The sequence below is a fragment of the Lithobates pipiens genome, unplaced genomic scaffold (genome assembly GCF_037356315.1).
Source record: "Lithobates pipiens isolate NorthernLeopardFrog02 unplaced genomic scaffold, aLitPip1_a1.2 Scaffold_1, whole genome shotgun sequence".
Taxonomy (NCBI): Eukaryota; Metazoa; Chordata; class Amphibia; order Anura; family Ranidae; genus Lithobates; species Lithobates pipiens.
The window spans coordinates 145,104,813-145,125,264 of NW_027507685.1; the positions used below are offsets into that span (position 1 = coordinate 145,104,813).

Sequence of the window (20,452 nt, forward strand, 5' to 3'; positions counted from 1 at the left end):
TGAGGCGGGAGGCCAATAGATAAACATCTGGTGTGCCCCATCTCAGGCACAAGGCCTGAATATCTCTGGATGCAATGCCCATTCTCCTGGGTCCAGCATCTGTCGACTCAGATAGTCCGCCTGCCAATTTTCCATCCATGGGATGTAAATGGCTGACAGGGCCGGAACATGTCGCTCTGCCCACCGAAGTATGTGAACGACTTCCCGAGCAGCGGCTGAGCTTCTTGTTCCCTCTTGGTGATTTATGTACGCCACAACCGTGGCGTTGCCTGACTGTATCCTGGTCAGATGCCCCTGAAGACACATCGACCATGTGTGGAGACACAGCCTGATCGCTCTTAATTCGAGCAGATTGATCGGCAACTTGGATTCTTCCGTCGACCAGACGCCCTGAGCCGACAGAATCCCCATCACTCCACCCCAGCCGGATAGACTGGCGTCCGTAGTGATCACCGTCCATTTCAGAGGAAGGAACGATTTTCCGGACTGAATCACCGGGGACCTCAACTACCAGATTAAGGAGTCCCTGACTGGCTGACTCACCTGGATCTGCCGATCCAGGGACAACGGATATTTGTCCCATTTTGTCAAGATCTCCTTCTGCAGGACTCTGGTGTGGAACTGGGCATAAGGTACTGCCTCGAAGGAGGCCACCATGAGCCCCAGTACTCGCATGCAAAAGAGGAGAGATGACCACTTGCGGTTCATCAGTAGTTTGACTGCAGATCTGAGAGTCTGCAATTCGTCCGAAGGGAGAAAAAACCTCTTCCCTGGAGTCCAATAGTAGACCTAGGTACTCCAGACACTGGGTCGGTACAATTACCGACTTCTTTAGGTTCAACAGCCACCCAAATTCTCACAGAGTCTGCATGGTGATCGCCGCATCCTCCTAATTCTGAGGCGGAAGATGCTCTCAGGAGGAGATAACCCACGATCGCGATCCCGCTTTGTCGCAACAACGCCAACACTGGAGCCAGTACCTTGGAAAATCTCGGGGGGCTGATGCCAGGCCAAAAGGGAGGGCCACAAATTGGTAGTGGGCTTCCCCAACTGCCAAAAGCAGAAATTTTTTGATGCCGAAGGCATATGGGTATGTGCAGGTACGCATCCTGGATGTCCAAGAACGCCAGGAAGTCCCCTTGATGGAGTGCAGCGACTACTGAGCGAACTGATTCCATTCGAAACCTCTGCACTTTTCCAAAGTGATAAGTCCAAGTCCAAGATCGGACATACCCCTTCCTTCTTGGGAACCACAGATTTGAGTAGAACCCCTGGAAGCGTTCCAATTCCGGAACTGGTACAATCACCTCCTGATTCAGCAAGTCCCTCACCGCCCCTAGCAGGGCCTTCCGGCAAACCGGGAATGCGGGTATGCTGGAGGGGAAGAATCTGTTCGGCAGCCAAGAGAGAAACTCTATCTTGTAGCCTGTGGAAATCAGGTCGCAGACCCATTTGTCAGATAACCGGGAGGTCCACCGGGCTGCAAACTCCCAAAGGCGACCCCCCACCCCGAAACGTGGGTGGGGACAAACCTTCATGCGGTAGCACTTTTTTTCGCATTCTTGTTAGGCTTGCGGTTCCAGGGATGCTTCTGACCGCCCGTGGACGTCCTGTCGGGCTGGGAACATTTTGTCGAAGCACCGGGCGGACGAAAAAGCCGCTTGCGAGCAGAAAATGAGGGCTCTTGCATGCGGCGTGGCTCCTTAGCCTTCCTGGCCTGTGGGAGTTGTGTACTCTTACCACCCGTGGCATTTTTAATAATGTCATCCAACGAAGTCGCCAAGGAAGGGAAGATCCGTCAGGGCTTTCTTGGATGCCTGGTCAGCAGACCAGCATTTTAACCAAATCAGGCGCCTCAGCACCACAGCTGACCCTGAAGCCCTGGATAACAGAGGGAGAGTATCCAGGGCCGCCTCACAAACGTACTTAAGGCCTTGCACTAGTTGGTCCGCTAGTTCCACGCAGACAGGGGAGGCCTGTTGCTCTCCCAATTTGCGGTGCAAAAGTTTTGCCCACTCAATCAACGTCTGCGACACTAGTCCGGATGCCAGTACAGGTCGCATGGCTGACCCTACAACCGTAAACAAGGAAAGAGCCACTGCCTCGGCCTTCCTGTCCATGAGATCCTTGAATGCAGGAGTCCCCTCAACCGGGATCGTGGTTACTTTATTTAACCTAGATACTGGGGGGTCCACGACCGGAGGAGCTGACCATTTTTTGAGAAGGCTTTCCTCAAAGGGGTAACGCACCTCCATGTTTTTGGGGACCAAAAAGGTCCTTTGTGCGGCTGACCCTATTCCCCATAGATGAACTTGTCAAAATAAGTCAAATACGGGAACACCTTAGGTGAACGTGCTGGCTTGCGGGACCCAGAAGGGACCGATACATCAGCAGAGGGATCCGCTGGTTCCTGGATCTTCAGGGTATCGCGCACAGCTGTGATAAGTGCTCCAACAAGCGCTTTGTTGCGCCCGGATGGGGAATCATCCTCGCTGTCCGAATGGTCCTGGTCAGCCTCGTCTGATAGGTCAGAGCAGGGGTTCACCAGCCGCAGCAGGGCCCGAGTCTGCATCAGAGTTCTCCCCAGAGGGGCCTTTTATGCGCACCTTTCCTTCCACGCACCGCCTCTATTTTTGCAACAAAAGAGTTAAGGACCGCCGTCAGGGTGTCCATGGGCACAGCGCTTTTCGCAGGTGACCCAGTTGCAATAGCCTGGATTTTGGGGGAAGAAGCACCAGTTTCTGAAGCCATGCTGACCCTACCCTGCCTGCCACCTGAAAGGGGACTTAGGACAGTGAAGGTCCCACCCTCCTGCTGCCGTACCCTGGGGGGGTTCCTAGCACCGGACTCACCACCCTGGAGCGTTCTGTGATGGTTACTAGCCATGCCTGTAGTCCCCAGGAGATTACCCAGTTGCAGAGAGAAGAAACTGTGTCGGCAGCAGCTGTAGAAAAGAGGTGAAACGATCTGCAGAGCTTGCACCAGCGTTCAGGGAATGGCCATCCAGCGTCCTGTATACACAGTGGACACAGGAAACAGCATGTGATAGCACATGGCATGCTGTCACAAGAGAACTGTAGTGAAAAGAGCGCACAGGCTTCAAGCATTGAATCTCACTGACCACCTCTGGAGCTGAGGTATGTCGTGGCCTGCCGAGCCTTAGTTTGCGACCTGCACACACTCGATGGCCGGACTGGGGGGACTACAAGGATAACTTAACCAGCCTGTCACCCAGCCGGCAGTTGATAGAAGATGCCAGGATCTTTCATCTTGCGCAAAAGTATAAATCCTGCATTAAAAAAATGGACCAAAGGGCCCGCAGGGTTCCTAGGTCATTCTCCTTCACTAGGCAAAATAAAAACAGTCTGCTGGGGCAGCAGGGAGGGTTGTTAGCACAGGGTCTGCCCCCTGGGCGGTACTGACTTTTCTGTGTATTGTGTTACAATTTTACCTAGTTCTCCTAGTGGCAGGCTAAAAAACCTATTTAGTTACAGAGAGGAGCTGTGTCGGTCGGTGAATAGAAGAGAAAATTAAAATAAACATGGTATACTTACCTCCTCTGTGCAGTTGGTTTTGCACAGGGCAGTCTGGATCCTCCTCTTCTCCCTCTTCACTGCTCCTGGCTCCTCCCTCCTGTTGAGTACCCCCACAGCAAGCAGCTTGCTATGGGGACACCTGTGGTGAGCTGCAGCTCCGTGTGCCCATTCATACATGGAGCTGTGGTTCGGCCCCACCCCCCCCCTCTTGATTGGAGAAAGAGGGCACCAATGACACTGCTGCTGTGTCTCAGCAATTCAGGAGGGAGAGTCCCGGGTGGCATAGATACTTATGGACATCGCTGGACAGAGATGGGGCTCAAGTAAATATTGTGGGGTTGGAGCTGCTGCAAGCAGAAGGCTTATTATCTTAATTCATAGAATGTCATGTGTCCCAGAAGACTTCAGGAGGGAGAGTGTTCACTTCCGATCACCTAAGGAAAAGGAAGTGGGAGTAGGTACCTGTCAAAAATCGGGTAACCACTCCCCCCCCCCAAAGCTCAGTTTAACCAACAGGGAGGCGGCCTAAAAGTTCCACTTTTGGGTGGAACTCTGCTTTACGTACCAGAATTTTAATTGTACTTTTGCAAAGAAGCAATACTTTTCCTATGATCTTATCTTAGACGGTTATATCTTATTTCGTTTATGAGATCCATGATACTTAATATGTTTAACCAGTTGCCGACCGCCGCACGCCGATGTACGTCGGTACAATGGCACGGGCAGGCATAAGGACATACATGTACGTCCCTTGCCTCCCGCGGGTCGGGGGCCCGATCGGGCCCCCGCCCGGTGCCTGCGGCGGTCGGTATTCGTACGGGAGCGATCCCGGACGAGGGGACGGCCATTCATTCATGGCCACCCCCTCGCGATCGCTCCCGACGAATAGAAATCCCCGGTGACATCACTTCCTCTCCTGTAATGTAAACACAGGAGAGGAAGTGATGTATTCTCTCCTCCGTGTCGGTATTTTTCGTTCCGACACGGAGGAGAGCGGATCAGTAAGTTGCACCAACACTCACACACACAGTAGAACATGCCAGGCACACTCACACCCCCCCTTTACCCCCCGATCACCCCCCCCAATTACCCCTGCCCCCCAGTCACAGTGACACCAATGTCATTTTTTTTTTTTTTTTTTTTTTTTTTGCATTGGTGTCATTTGTGACTGTAATAACTGTTAGGGCAGTTAGAGTTAGCCCCCTTTAGTTCTAATGTACCCCCCTAACCCCCCCAATAAAGGTTTAACCCCGTGATCACCCCCCGTCGCCAGTGTCACTAAGGCTGGGTTCACATTGCAGCGGTTTATGAGAACGAATGTGATTCGCACCGCACTGCAGTGCAAATCACATCCGATCTCTGTGCGATTCGAGTTCAGCCATTCGCCGCACCCGCCACACCCGCCGCACCCGCCGCAAATTCGCACGGGACCCTTTTTTTGGCCCGCAGCAGAATCGGATCGCATGGGTGTTCACACCATGCGATCCGAGTTTGCAGATCGCACTGCGATATGCGAACTGATCTGGGGGTGTCAGTAACATTTCACTGACACTCCCAGCAGTTCGCATAGGGCAGTGTGAACTGCCGCCGGGAGGCATGCGATGCGGGAACCCGCCGCGGATTCGCGGCGTTTCCGCATCGCTCCAGTGTGAACCCAGCCTAATAAGCGATCATTTTTCTGATCGCCGTATTAGTGTCACAGGTGACGCTAGTTAGGCAGGTAGGTATTTAGGTTCGCCGCAGCTTTTTATAGCGCCAGGGACCCCCATATACTACCGCATAAAGCCCCCTGATTGCCCCCTAGTTAACCCTTTCACCAGTGATCACCATATAACTGTTACAGGTGACGCTGGTTGGTTAGTTATTTTTTTATAGTTTCAGGGCACCTGCCATTTATTACCTAATAAAGGTTTAACCCCCTGATCACCCGGCGGGTGTCATTTGTGACTAATAACTGTTAGGGCAGTTAGGGTTAGCCCCCTTTAGTTCTAAGGTACCCCCCTAACCCCCCCAATAAAGGTTTAACCCCGTGATCACCCCCCGTCGCCAGTGTCACTAAGGCTGGGTTCACATTGCAGCGGTTTATGAGAACGGATGTGATTCGCACCGCACTGCAGTGCAAATCACATCCGATCTCTGTGCGATTCGAGTTCAGCCATTCGCCGCACCCGCCGCACCCGCCGCAAATTCGCACGGGACCCTTTTTTTGGCCCGCAGCAGAATCGGATCGCATGGGTGTTCACACCATGCGATCCGAGTTTGCAGATCGCACTGCGATATGCGAACTGATCTGGGGGTGTCAGTAACATTTCACTGACACTCCCAGCAGTTTGCATAGGGCAGTGTGAACTGCCGCCGGGAGGCATGCGATGCGGGAACCCGCCGCGCATTCGTGGCGTTCCCGCATCGCTCCAGTGTGAACCCAGCCTAATAAGCGATCGTTTTTCTGATCGCTGTATTAGTGTCACAGGTGACGCTAGTTAGGCAGGTAGGTATTTAGGTTCGCTGCAGCTTTTTATAGCGCCAGGGACCCCCATATACTACCGCATAAAGCACCCTAATTGCCCCCTAGTTAACCCTTTCACCAGTGATCACCATATAACTGTTACAGGTGACGCTGGTTGGTTAGTTATTTTTTTATAGTTTCAGGGCACCCGCCATTTATTACCTAGTCTCACTAGTGTACCCCTAAATTTAGGGGTGTCTACTTTCCAAAATGGGGTCATTTGGGGGGGGGTTTGTGCCATCTTGGCATTTTATGGCCTTCAAAACTGTAACGCCCTTAGAAAGCCTGAAGGCGGTGCTTGGTTTTCGGGGCCCCGTACGCGGCTAGGCTCCCAAAAAGTCCCACATATGTGGTATCCCCATACTCAGGAGAAGCAGCAGAATTTATTTTGGGGTGTCATTTCACATATGCCCATGGCATGCGTGAGCAATATATCATTTAGTGACAACTTTGTGAAAAAAAAAAAAAAAAAAAAAAAGTTTGTAATTTTCCCGCAACTTGTGGCAAAATATAAAATATTCCATGGACTCAACATGCCTCTCAGCAAATAGCTTGGGGTGTCTACTTTCTAAAATGGGGTCATTTGTGGGGGTTTTGTGCCATCTTGGCATTTTATGGCCTTCAAAACTGTAATAGGTAGTGAGGAGTGAAATCAAAAAATTACGCCCTTAGAAAGCCTGAAGGCGGTGCTTGGTTTTCGGGGCCCCGTACGCGGCTAGGCTCCCAAAAAGTCCCACATATGTGGTATCCCCGTACTCAGGAGAAGCAGCAGAATTTATTTTGGGGTGTCATTTCACATATGCCCATGGCATGCATGAGCAATATATCATTTAGTGACAACTTTGTTAAAAAAAAAAAAAAAAAAAAAAAAGTTTGTAATTTTCCCGCAACTTGTGGCAAAATATAAAATATTCCATGAACTCAACATGCCTCTCAGCAAATAGCTTGGGGTGTCTACTTTCTAAAATGGGGTCATTTGTGGGGGTTTTGTGCCATCTTGGCATTTTATGGCCTTCAAAACTGTAATAGGTAGTGAGAAGTGAACTCAAAAATTTACGCCCTTAGAAAGCCTGAAGGCGGTGCTTGGTTTTCGGGGCCCCGTACGCGGCTAGGCTCCCAAAAAGTCCCACATATGTGGTATCCCCATACTCAGGAGAAGCAGCAGAATTTATTTTGGGGTTTCATTTCACATACGCCCATAGCATGTGTGAGCAATATATCATTTAGTGACAACTTTGTGTAAAAAAAAATAAAAATTTTTTTTTTTGTCATTATTCAATCGCTTGAGGCAAAAAAATAAAATATTCAATGGGCTCAACATGCCTCTTATCAATTTCCTTAGGGGGTCTACTTTCCAAAATGGGGTCATTTGGGGGGGTTTTGTACTGCCCTGCCATTTTAGCACCTCAAGAAATGAGATAGGCAGTCGTAAACTAAAAGCTGCGTAAATTCCAGAAAACGTACCTTAGTTTGTAGATGTGACAACTTTTGCGCAAACCAATAAATATACAATTATTGACTTTTTTTTTACCAAAGACATGTGGCTGAATACATTTTGGCCTAAATTTATGACTAAAATTGAGTTTATTGGATTTTTCTAATAACAAAAAGTAGAAAATATCATTTTTTTTCAAAATTTGCGGTCTTTTTACGTTTATATCGCAAAAAATAAAAATCGCAGAGGCAATCAAATACCATCAAAAGAAAGCTCTATTTGTGGGAAGAAAAGGACGCAAATTTTGTTTGGGTACAACATTGCATGACCGCGCAATTACCAGTTAAAGCAGCGCAGTGCCAAAGTGTAAAAAGACCTCTGGTCATTTACCAGCAAAATGGTCCGGTCTGAAAGTGGTTAAAGTAGAAGTAAGCTCCCCTATCGTTTTCATCCACGGAAGCTGACATCTTTGCCTCTGTTTAATCTTCAGCTGCCACGGTGCTGCACATGTGATCCGTTATGACACCAGCCATTGGGTGGTTTGACAGTTTGGTTGAGAGCACAGCCAATGTGCAGTTAGCATTCCCGGCATGTCGTTTTTTTAAACTGTTTAAATCGATGGGTTTACTTCCACTTTAAACACATAAAATGCTCAAGAAGCGTGGAGCATAGGACGCTCGGGATAACTAGGAGATTTTGATAAACAGTACATGACTGGCTCTTGAAATGTGATTAATGCACCACAGCAGCACTTCAGAAGAGGGAAACACACATCAGAGAATAAGGCACTTCTAAGTGCAGTAATAAACCACTTTATGGGCAAGGAAGGGTTAAAAACACTTAGAAGATGGAAGTGAAAAACGGGCATATCAATGAATACATAACGTCCAACGTGATGCCTCTTAGGAGCAAAGACAGCTGCAGGTGGAAGTTCCAGCCGACCAGCGGTGGGAAACACTGCATCTCTGATCCAAGATGGAGAGCTGTGTTGTCAGCACCAGCATGGAATCCAGGCAACCAGAAGCGAGTTTGGTCTGAAGGAGGCGTGACTGGGCAAGCTCTGAAACATGTCCTGCCCACTCGAATGTCACTTCCAGTTGGCTGGATTCCATGCTGGTCCTGACAACACGGTTCTCCATCTTGGATCAGAGACACTGTTTCCCATAGCAGGTTGGCTGGAACTTCTACTTGCAGCTGTCTTTACTCCCAGAAGGCATCCCACTGGACATTATGGATTGTTTTTCACATAAAATACTAAGTACATAGCTCTAAAAATGTGTCTATATTGATCTAAGTTTACTCCTGCTTAGCCTACACACGGCAGGTAAAATAAGTATTGATTACGTCATCATTTTTCTAGGTAAATATATTTCATGACATGAAATGTTCACCACATGTTGGTAACAACCCATGCAATCCATACACACAAAGAAACCAAAACAACTATGTTCAGAAGTGTCACAGGGAGAAAATTCTGAACACATGAGGAGGTGCAAAAAGGCATAGAAAGCAAAGACACCAGTTGAAATTATCAGCAATTATAAAGCAATCTTGCCCCTTGTCCATGCAAATTAATATCCGCTATTTCAGTTTCATTACCGAGGTGTCACGCAAGAAACATCTCATGATGGGTAAAAGCAAAAAGCTCTCAAAACCCTTGCAACCTCATTGTTCCCCACTATACTGATGGCATTGGTTACATTAGGGTTTCTAAAATTCTGAATGTTTCAGTGAGCACTGTTGGGGCTATAATCCGGAAGTGGGAAGAACATAATTTATCCACAAACGGCCACGACCAGGTACTCCTTGCAAGATTTCTGACAGAGGAGTGAAAATAGTTATCAGAAGAGTTGTCCAGCAGCCAATGACCACTTGTGGATAGCTTCAGAAAGACCTGGAATTAGTATGTACAATTGTTTCAAAGAAAACAATAAGGAAAGCACTCAACCGTCATAACCTGTATGCACACTCTCCATGCAAGACTCCATTGCTGAAGCATGTGGAAGCTTGTTTAAAGTTTGCTGCACATTTAGACAAGCTTGTGAAATACTGGGAGAATATAGTCTGGTCATAATACACACCATGTTTGAAGGTCAAATGGCACTGCACATGACCCCAAAAACACCCCCATACCAACAGTGAAATTTGGAGGTGGGAACATCATGGTGTGGGGCTGTTTTTCTGCATACTGTACTGGCAAATTTCATATCATTGAAGGAAGGATGAACAAAAAAATATACCAAGACATTCTTAATAAAAATTTGCTGCCATCCTACCAGGATGATTAAGGTGAAATAAGGGTGGACATTTCAGCAGGACAATGATCCCAAACAAAAAGCCAAGGAAACGCTCAATTGGTTTCAAAGAAAGAAAACAAAGCTGCTAGAATGGCCCAGCCAATCACCTGACTTGAATCTAATAGAAAATCCATGGAAAGAACTAAAGATGAGAGTTCATAAAAGAGGACCACAGAACTTTCAAGATTCTTGTTTGTGTGAAAGAATGGGCCAAAATCACACTTGAGCAATGCATGCAACTAGTTTCTCCATACAGGAGGTGCCTTGATGCTGTCATTACAAACAAAGGATTTTCGTACCAAGTATTAAATAAATTTTTTTCCCTCCCCCATCACTAATATTTCACAAAACTATAAAATGCTATAAATAATAGATAATTAGGAGTGGAGGAGGGTGAGTACACCTCGATTTGTATGGCTGATATATATGGGAATGTATGTTGAGGAGGAAATAAGGCTCCCCATATTGGATACACTTTACACAAATAAATTTAAGATTACAAGGATGGCATGTAAGAGTGGGCAGGTTTGGTAAGGTCATGGGAAAACCCCTGATGGGTAGCCCAATTGGGAGAGGGGGTAGGTTATGGGAGGTTGGGGGGGTGGGCAAGGGGGGGACGCACCACAATTATGGACACATTCTAAGACACAATTAGAGAATAGGTTGTATCGAGTATTCAGGGTAAAAGGACGCAAATGGGTTTTGGGTCAACAGGACTATGCGATATATGGCGTACTTGGTAACCGTAGGAACGTCAATATTCTTGCTTTTCAAGCTCATACATTACTTTGTCCAGAATTGATATGACCCTAGCCAATAGTGAAGCACTCTTGCTGATAAGGTATATAGAATATGGCCCAAGAGGGGTCTCAGACCACTCCCCACTGACGTTTACCATAAATACCGGGGGTAAAGTCCAGCGAAATGAATGGAAAATAAATCTAGCTTGGCTGGAGCTGCTGGGCAGCTCTGGAAAAGTAATAGATAAATTGCAAGAATTTGTTCAAATAAATACTGGCACGGCGTCGCCAGGGGGTGGTTTGGGATTCCCTGAAGGCCTATCTTAGAGGCCTCCTGATCCAACAGGTAGCAAGAGTTAAGGGGAACTCCAGAAAGTGGGAGAACGAAGCTAGAAAGGAGGTGTTGCTTGCAGAGTGACGTTACGTGATGGACCCAACCCCAGATAGCCAGAAAGGAATGGCTAGAAAAACAACAGGCCTATAAAATGGCCATCACAAGGAAGACAGAGAATAGATGAATATTCCAGCAAAAGTGTCAATTTGGAGAAGGGGAGAGAGTCAGCCACATGTTGTTCCTTTTGATAAGATCCAATACCTCCCGTCCTGCTGTATCAGCGGTTAGAACCTCAGGAGGGTCGATTACGACCGATGCAGCAGAAATAATTCATACATTCAGCACTTATTACAAGTCTCTCTATACATCCAATAGAGAACATGGGAGGGATAGAATTGATGATTTTCTCCAGGAAATATCAATCCCAATTTTATCAGTAGAGGGTAAAAGAGAGCTAGATGCTCCAGTGTCTCTGGAGGAAATCTGCTGTGCTGTGGCCGCAATGTCCAATAGGAAAACACCAGACCCAGATGGGCTTCCTATAGAAATTTATAGAAAATACGGGGAGGTCTTGCTTCCGAAATGGTTAAAAACATTTGAGTGGGCACTAGCTAGTGGGAGTCTGCCCGCATCGATGTCGGAAGCTAACATTATTGTAATTCATAAGGAGGGGAAAGACCAACTAGAACCTTCTTCTTATCGCCCAATCTCCCTCTTATGTGCTGATGTAAAAATTCTAGCTAAAATTTTAGCAACCCGTTTAAATAGACATATCCAAAATCTTATACATCCGGACCAGTCAGGGTTGACTAGTGTTAATATTAGGAGAGTTTATTTAAATATGCAGATCCCAACAGATAAGGAGGGCTCTCAGCCGTTCTGGCCCTGGATACAGCCAAGGCCTTCGATACTCTGGAATGGGATTACCTATGGAGAGTGCTCGAGAGCTTTGGTTTTGGCCCCTCATTTATTAGGTGGGTGAAAATACTTTATACTGAACCATGTGCAAGGGTATAGAGTTTTTTTTTTTTCTTTCTTCTTCTTAAAAAGATAAAAAGATTAACAACGAATACTCAAGCCTCTTCTGGCTTGAGAGAGGAACGAGACAGGGGTGTCGCATGTGCCCATTGTTATTTGCCCTTGCAATTGAACCTTTGGCAATAAGGACTAAATCAATGACAGAGATAGAAGGATTCCGGAGACAGATGCAGGAAGATAAGATATCGCTGTTTGCAGACGACGTCCTTTTCTTCCTGGGCAATGTTCAATCTTCATTAAAAATTGTGATACAAATGGTTGGAGAGTTTGAACGATCCTCTGGTCTGGTTGTCAACTGGGACAAGTCCGCTTTATTGCCGGTTGACCCTCTTGGCAGCCAGACTTGTGTGGATGTCCCCCAACTAAAAATAGTGGGAAAACTAAAATATCTGGGCGTCTGGATTAACAGGGATTTAAATCTATAACTTATTGATAACCTAGGCCCACTGTTACTCAAACTGAAGCAAAAAGGAGATATTTGGTGCAGTTTCCCTCTGTCAGTAGCAGGACGCTGCAATTTAATAAAGATGATATGGTTACCCCAGATACTGTATCTCTTTCATAACTCACCAGTTTGGATAGGTCAAAAATGGTTTAAAAGAATAGAATCTCTGTTTAGAGATCCGATTTGGAAAAAGGGCCAGCCCAGGATTTGCCTACAAACTATGCAGTTGCCATTAAAAGAAGGAGGGATGGCAGTTCCACACCCAAGGTCATATTTTCTTGCATCCCAGCTCCAACATATAGGGGGCTGTGGTGCTTCTGGGGGAGGAAATCCTAACAGAAGTTTGATGCTAATGGGGGCAGTACACAACTCCCTACTTGAGGTCCTGGAGGCAGACTCTTTCTCCTACAGATGCCCGATAATTAAACTGATTAATAAAGTCTGGCAGACAACTAAATTATTGCTGGGGTATAGGGGGGTATCCATATATGCCCCCTTATGGAACAATAGAAATCTGCCAGAAGCAAGTGATAGAGAGATCAGTGGAATGGGAGAGGCAGGGCTTTAATCGTTTAGGTCAACTATATGAGGGCAGTATTATGAAAACATTTTCAGATTTAAAGCAAAAATTTAATATATCAAATAAAACTTTCTATAAGTACTTACAACTTAGACATGCGATTCAGATGCAGTTTAGGTCACAAATAATTGAATGGACTTAGCTTCCAATTTTGGTTAGTAGATACATCTAAAGGCTTAATCTCTAAAATACATACCAGCTTGGAAGCCGGAACAATAAGTAGGGCAGGACTTTCTAAGAGTAGAGCGAAATGGGAAAGAGACCTGGGGGCAATAACGATAGAAGATTGAGAAGAAATCCTGAATAGAGGTATGTTGGTCTCAATCGCCCCCTCAGAGGGTGTCTCACCTATTTTTGGTACACAGGGTATATTACACTCCAGCGGGAATGTTTAGTATTGGGTGGAAACAAAATGACCATTGCCCCAGATGCGGCGCATCAGGGGATCTCATCCATATGCTTTGGAAATGTCAGAAGCTATTCAAGTATTGGATAGAGGTAGAAGATAGTATAAACAAAATTTTTAGAACAACAATAGAACCAACGGCTAAGACCTGCCTATTGGGAAGTGTGGAGAGGGGTAGCACCTCGAAAGACACTCTGGAGGCAGTGTTGAGATGCCTTTTTCAGGCAAGAAAATTGATTACACAGAAATGGCAGGCACACCCCCCCCCCCCCCCCCAATAGTACAGAACTGGGTTGAGACTGTCAACTTAGTAGTGGGGAATGAGAGAGTGATGTATATTAGACAGGGCAATTATGGGAAATTTATTAGAATGTGGAGACCCTGGCTGGATGAGATGGGGTACCCCCTGTAGAGGGGGATGGAGAGTGGGGTGGGACACATTCCTCTTTATTGGAATTTTTTCTCTTTTTTTTTTCTCTTCTCTCTTCCCCATGTTTCTTGATCTGTTAGTTTTTGAAATGTATAAGTAGTAAATATAAGTTTAACTTGGATGGTGTGGGGGCGGGGGAGGTTAAGGGTAGGGAGGTTAAGGGTAGGGAGGGTGGGTTTGGGTAGACAAGGTAACGGTGCTGACAAGTGTTATAAGCTAGAACACTGTAGTATTTATGTTAGGCAGAATGTACTCCTCTATATTAGTTACTATTTAAATAGCTTTTTCTGTCATTGATATGTTATATGTCTAATACTATTTTATAAACCAATAAAAAAAATTATTAAAGTTAAAAAAAATATGAAATACATTTCAGTTAGCGTATTCAACACTTTTTCCCTGTATCATTACATTTTATTACACATAACTTATTTTCTGAACTCAATTTGTTTTTGTTTCTTTGTATGAATGGATGGCAAGGGTTGTATCAGAAACCATGAATCAGGCAGAGACAGATGTACAATTAAATCACACTTGTTTATTAATAAAAATAAAAAGGTAAATAGAAAAAGCGTAGTCAAGCATAGCCAGAGTCCAGTAACCAGATCGGGTAGTCAGCCAGGCCAGAAGTCAGGGATCCAAGTAGAGCACAGCAAGCAGGATAGGGAGCCAGAAGGGATGTCAGCAAGCCAGTCTTTAAACAAACCACAGGAGATGGTTTCAGTGATGTGACCAAGGCAAAGGCAGAGGTGAAGTGAGCTGGAAGGCTTTAAGTAGGCAGGTCAGACGAGCATCATCAGGAACAGCTAGTAACTGTGGAGAGAAGAAGAGAGCTGGCAATTAGCCGACTGCTGAGCCACCAGCTCAGAGAAGGAAGGGCTAAGCCAGCCCTGACAGGTTGTTACCCACAGGTGGTGAAAATTTCATGTCAGTAGCGGCTTTAGAAATATATTTACCTAAAAGGTGACGTGTTGAATACTTATTATACCTGCTGTGTGTATATATGTGTGTATGTAAATGGAAACAGCACACCGTAAATACTTCAAAATTGCAATCTTCTAAAAGCAGGCAACTATCATGTACTTATTACAAACACAAGTTCCACTATCTCCTTTGCAGGTCTACACAATAGTTGTGCTTTACTGCTCCTTCACCCAATCCAAGTCTTTAAGTTGAGGGACTAATTTAAAACACACTCTATATGTGGATGAGATCATATCTCAGCAGTTGTTAAAGTGGAAGTAAAGTCTTATTTTTTACTTTTGCTTCTTCTAGCTGACGAGAGCAATGCATGCAACTAGTTTTTATATCCAGGAGGTGTATTGACGCTGTCCCAAATATATCTCCTAAACATATAGAGTTTAGGAGATATTCAGAATGCGTGCAGCCAATGACACCATTGGCACATGCACTCTGGATGTCCGGCTTACCATGCCGGACCTTCAGAGCCCTTGCGGTAAAAGGTGGCTCCCGCGCGCATGCACAGGAGTGACGTCTTTGCGGCTCCGGACACTCATAGTACCAGAGCCCGCAAACCCAGAACACCAGGGAAGATGTCAGATGTCTAACTGGTGTGTGGGCGCCACTGGGCGGGCTTCTTTTTAAGGTAAGCAATGCAATGCATACTAGCTCATTATGCCCTTGTCTTGCAGGTTTTTTCTTTGTTTATTTTCCCCAGGGTTTAAAACCACTTTAAGGACTGAGTGATTGCATTGAAATGCAGTTATCCCACAGTGGCAAGTCTTCATATCTCTAGTTATTTTTAATACAAAATACAAGAACAGGTATCTAGAATTGTGAAACTATAAGAATAAACTGCTAAAAATACTGAGGAGAATTGATCAAAACTAGAGCAGACAGAATCTGGAGCAGCTGTGCATGGCAACCAATCGGCTTGTGTCTTTCATATTCCAAGCTCAACTGGCTGCCATGCACAGCTGCTTTAGATTATCTCTGCTCCAGTTTTTAAAATTTCCCCCATTATTGTTTACCTTCAAATGTTCTATGCACTCACACAAGATATCCTTACATTTTGAAAAGTTTAAAGCTGATCTACAACTTTACTTTCACCAAGAACCGATGAGCATTTTTTTCCAGTATGTCAGAAGATGGGCCTAAAAAAAAAAAAAAATCACAGAAAGGGCCACTTGTAGGCCTAAGTGGGCCCAGGGGAACTTTAACATGTTTGGGCCAAGGTGGCCCAAACTATTTGCTACACTAGTATGTGTAGCCCACGGGGAGTCAGCTACATACAGTATACAGATTCCAAATTAAGTTGCGCAAACAGTGTCCATAAAAAAAAACAAGCAAATTATCCCAGTGATAGATGCACTCACAGTATGGCAACAAATATAATCCTCTATCCCTTGAGAATGTTCTTTTGAAGGAACTGCATCAGTAGTGACCTTACTGTATCTACCTGGGATGCCTGCATGTGATATACTGCAATACATGCTATTTTGTAAGTAGTTTTAACCCTCATTGAAAAGCCTTGAACTAGTAATTACTACACAGAGTTCCTCTTGTGTTTCTCCTCTGAGTACTGGTTCCTGATATCCATCCATCCCATGGGGATACTGGGATAATGTGCAGCCAGACTCCCATCTCGGAGTCATAGCAGCTGGTAAGCTGCTTGTGAGTGGGGTATGCTCTTTCGGTTGTGAAGTCATCTTTTTGCAAATTGGTGCATGGAATCTAACACTTCTGCATATTAATTAACTTTTTGCACAAGAGCCCCTTCTCTTTATCTGATGGACATCACTGGACCATGTATGAACTTTTCTATTTTGCACATTTAATTGTTGGTTTATAAGAGTTCTTTATATTGATTTGATAATTGATATATATATATATATATATATATATATATATATATATATAAATAAATGTATGCATTTTATATAGATAGCGAATCACTTTTTTGGATTAATATACAGTATACAGCACTGTACTCCAGACTTTGGACAAGCGTCAGGCTGAGCAGCACTCCGTCATTCAAAAGCAGATTTGTATTTAATCAATGAATACAAAGCTTCTTCTACCTGACGAGGCAGTCTGATGAGGTCACATTCTCTGACTCAATCGAAGGAAGTTTTGTATTTGTATTGATAGAATACAAAGCAGCCTATGAATGGTTGTGTGCTGCTCAGTCCAGCGCTAATTTGTTCCAGATGTAAAACAGGAAGGCCTCATCATACACACAGGGAACACAGTGCTATATACTTTAAGTAGCTGAGGCCACATACAGTTTATACAGCATGCTCAGTGGGTGTACATGTTAATGTAGCAACTAGTTAGTTTGGGCCAGATTGACCGAAAACTAGTTAAAGTTTTAATGGGCCAACTTAGGGATACAAGGGGCCCATCTGTGATTCTTGGACCCATCTTCTAACATAATGAAAAAGAAGGTTCATTAGTTCTTGTGGCTCACAACAAACTTTGCATGATATGGTGTTCATCAAAAAACATTTTATTTAGTTTCAGAGTGGGAAAGGATTACATTTTCTGTCAAGTTCTTAATGCTATCTGGGGCTCTGTTGGAAACTTTTACGTTCACTTCTCGTCTTGCTGACATTTCAATAGATAAGAACAGGGACAAAGAACTGCATAAGAACTGCAACAGGGGCAAATATGAAAAATAAATGTGACAGGCGTTTAACCTTTCCCTACTCTACTAAACAAAAAGTTTTTAATTTCTGTTGGAGAATTCCTCCTATTTTCTGTTTGAGAAAACACTGTTAGCAGGACAGGAAGGGAGGATACATCCCTTTAATGGAGTCCTAGACACCAAAGAGAAACTGTCAGAGGCTTTAACCCTTCCCTACTCTATCCTAAAGTAAAAAGGTTTTGGCTGGACATAGACTTTACTCTCTAATTACTGCTGGAAATGCATTGTAATGGTGATCTATTGTTTTATCCCCTAGATGAAGGGTGCTAGTGGACTGTCTGTCCTGCTCCTAATGGTACTTGGATCCTGCTTTGGCCTACAGGAAAGCTTGGAGGATGGTGAACCTTGGGAGAAGATTAAGTTGTGGAAAATACTGACTGACAGGGATGAGAACATCCCAACATACCTCCAACATCTTGCAAACCCGAGAGATAAGAAATCAACAGACCCAGCATCACTGTTCAGTGTAGCCAAGGAACTCCAAGGTTTTGGGAAAGAAAGAGCTGGCTTCAGGTTTAGGTTTGGTAGGAGAGACGAAGGGAATGATGTTGATGACTTTGAACCACAAATTGACAAACGAGTTGGCACAGCCCTTGGATCACTGGCTGAAGAATTGAACGGTTACAATAGAAAAAAAGGTGGCTTCAGTTTCCGATTTGGAAGACGATAGATCAAAACATTTAATCGGGTCTACGTGCCAGTCTCTCTAATTATTTTATATCTCCTGTTCCCAAAGTATAAAAAAAAAGTCACAGGCAAGGCTTCTTACTTTAAGCTGTTGAAAGTGCTGTACAAATACATTCCTGATTCTGTAGCACACTTCCATCCATTAAAGCAAACATTTGCAGAATCCATTTCAAACAAGTCAATGAAATCTTCCTGCTATACAAGTGAGAGAGTAATGAATCAATTATGCCCAAGACTCATCCAAACTCTTTTTCTTTTATCGGCTGGGTATGGAAAAATATTAAAAGTTTAAAGGAGAGCTGACAGTTTTTTTTTTTTAGCTACCTAGTGGCTCATGAATATTATTTTAACTGTTAAAATATCTGCTAAAGAGACTTTGAAAACAAACCGGGGTTTAACAATGTATCAAACTGAGTTTTTATTTTGTACAACAAACTATTAAAAAGAGAAAAAAAAGTGGTGTACATTGTACCTTTAAATATATGGTAGTGTCTGTTACAGCAAATCAAAAATGTGTCAAGTTGTTTTAATTTATTTTCTCTAGTTTCTTGTCTAAAATGGCATCACTTGGTCCTGTCTTGGCACTTAGCCTAAGTAACCCATTGACTTGTAGACTGGCTGCGCACTGGCTAGATTGGCCATGGTGTCACTGGACTTGTAGGAGTAACGCTCAGAACTGCCTGGACTGCAAGCAGTAAATTGTACCTATAAAATGTTTTTCTTTTGGATTGAACAGGGAGGAATTTGAAACCCTATCAAATGTTATTGCGGTTTGTGTCCCCGTCAGATAGATTTACTTGCGTCTTCAAGACAGAATATGAAAGGAAATCTCGTCCCCACCCCCTCCCCATTGGACATAAACAGCAGAGCTTTTAACCGGTTCTATCCAAAACAAAAAAACATACATTTTAAGTCTACTTTCACACTTGTGAATGTGTTAATGTATTTCTGCGCACAGAGGCATGCTGGAAGGCATAGAGCACATTTTAAACCTCAGGTCACTTATAGAAGGAGGATTCCCCTGTAAAAAAAAGTCCATCTATATTTATCTTTCTGGTTACCTGTGTCCTAAAACCCTGCTGCATCACTGCTCCCCAGCAACACTGCAGGTATTTCACACTTAAGGGTGTGTGAATACCTTCTCCTCCTGCCATATGCAATAGTTCCTTTTGCTGGCTCATAACTCATTACAGGATGTATGAAAAGGCAGGCATCGCTGGATGACAAGGTTTAGAATCAGGCTCTGAGGCCAGTAGCTTTAGCAGTTGAGAGATTCATGAATATTCAGCTGGATTAATACACAAACAGACCTAGTTAACAGATGACACAGGTAAACCCAGGGTGGGGAGTCTAAGCACTGGCAAGTCTTCACCAGAGCTCCTGATGGTGAGGATGGGTTTCTATGCATGCTAATGCCAGGTCATGCCCCTGTAGTTATAGAGCAAGTGGGGGTCAGGTAAGATATTGGCTGGAGAGAGTATAATAATCCGGCAAACAGGAAGTACAGACATGGCTTAAATCAGAAAGTTCAAGGAAGGAACAAAGAGTTTGAGGTTTACCAGAAACAAGATAGAAGGCAAGTTTGCCCAAGGGATCAGACAGGGAGCTGCCAAGCATGTCCAGTGGCACTGAGAGAAGAGTTACAGCCAGACAATTAAGGGCCGGTTCACACAGCGATGCGCGGCGAGGCGTCTCCGACTTGCCTCGCCGCGACCTGCACGGACCTCAGCGGCGACTTGCAGAGGACTTCTGCATAGAAGTCAATGCAAGTCGCCCCCGAAGTCGCCCCGAAGTAGTACAGGAACCTTTTTTCTGAGTCGGAGCGACTCGAGTCGCTCCTCTCAGAACGGTTCCATAGCACTGAATGGGGGCGACTTGCGGGAGCGAGGCGAGGCGAGCCGTGTCGCCTCGCCTCGCGTCGCAGTGTGAACCGGCCCTAAGAGGTCCTAGGTTCAGATCTGGACCCTGACAGTGCTGTGGTAGGGGAAGCAGGGCTTTGACTCAGATGGTACAGGTATTTATATCATGCAAGTGGGTCAAAAACTTGCAGCGGCCATGGAGCAATGAAGCCGTGCTGCGCTAAGATATGGGCCAGTGGAAGGTATAGATGGGCTGATTTTGCAATGATAATGCCCACCTTTTATAGGTGACAGGTCACGTTAAAGCAGTCCATTAATTTAAAAGTGGGTGGCAGCTTATTGCACTGAAAACCTTCTTTAAAAGGCTTCATGCATTTAGCTGCAGTGTAGTTAGGGTGTTTAAGTGTTGGTGGAAGGTACAGGGGCACTGAGCAGTGCTACTGACACTATATGCGAGGCCAACAGCTGCTGTGGCTAAACACCAAGTGAGCA

General features: G+C 45.0%; 1 protein-coding gene and 1 long non-coding RNA gene across 2 annotated transcripts in view; one reads left to right on the forward strand and one right to left on the reverse strand.

The window, feature by feature from the left end:
• QRFP (pyroglutamylated RFamide peptide) overlaps positions 1 to 18,598 on the forward strand; it is a 128,835-nt gene extending 110,237 nt beyond the window's left edge. Inside the window, exon 2 of the mRNA XM_077478067.1 lies at positions 17,671 to 18,598. Coding sequence (XP_077334193.1) covers positions 17,671 to 18,084 — 414 coding nt within the window. The 3' untranslated portion in view covers positions 18,085 to 18,598. The remainder of the gene's footprint in view (positions 1 to 17,670) is intronic.
• The window catches only part of LOC143975599 (uncharacterized), a 29,712-nt gene continuing 23,525 nt past the window's right edge, over positions 14,266 to 20,452 (reverse strand). Inside the window, exon 2 of the long non-coding RNA XR_013272400.1 lies at positions 14,266 to 14,560. This is a non-coding gene — a long non-coding RNA (uncharacterized LOC143975599). The remainder of the gene's footprint in view (positions 14,561 to 20,452) is intronic.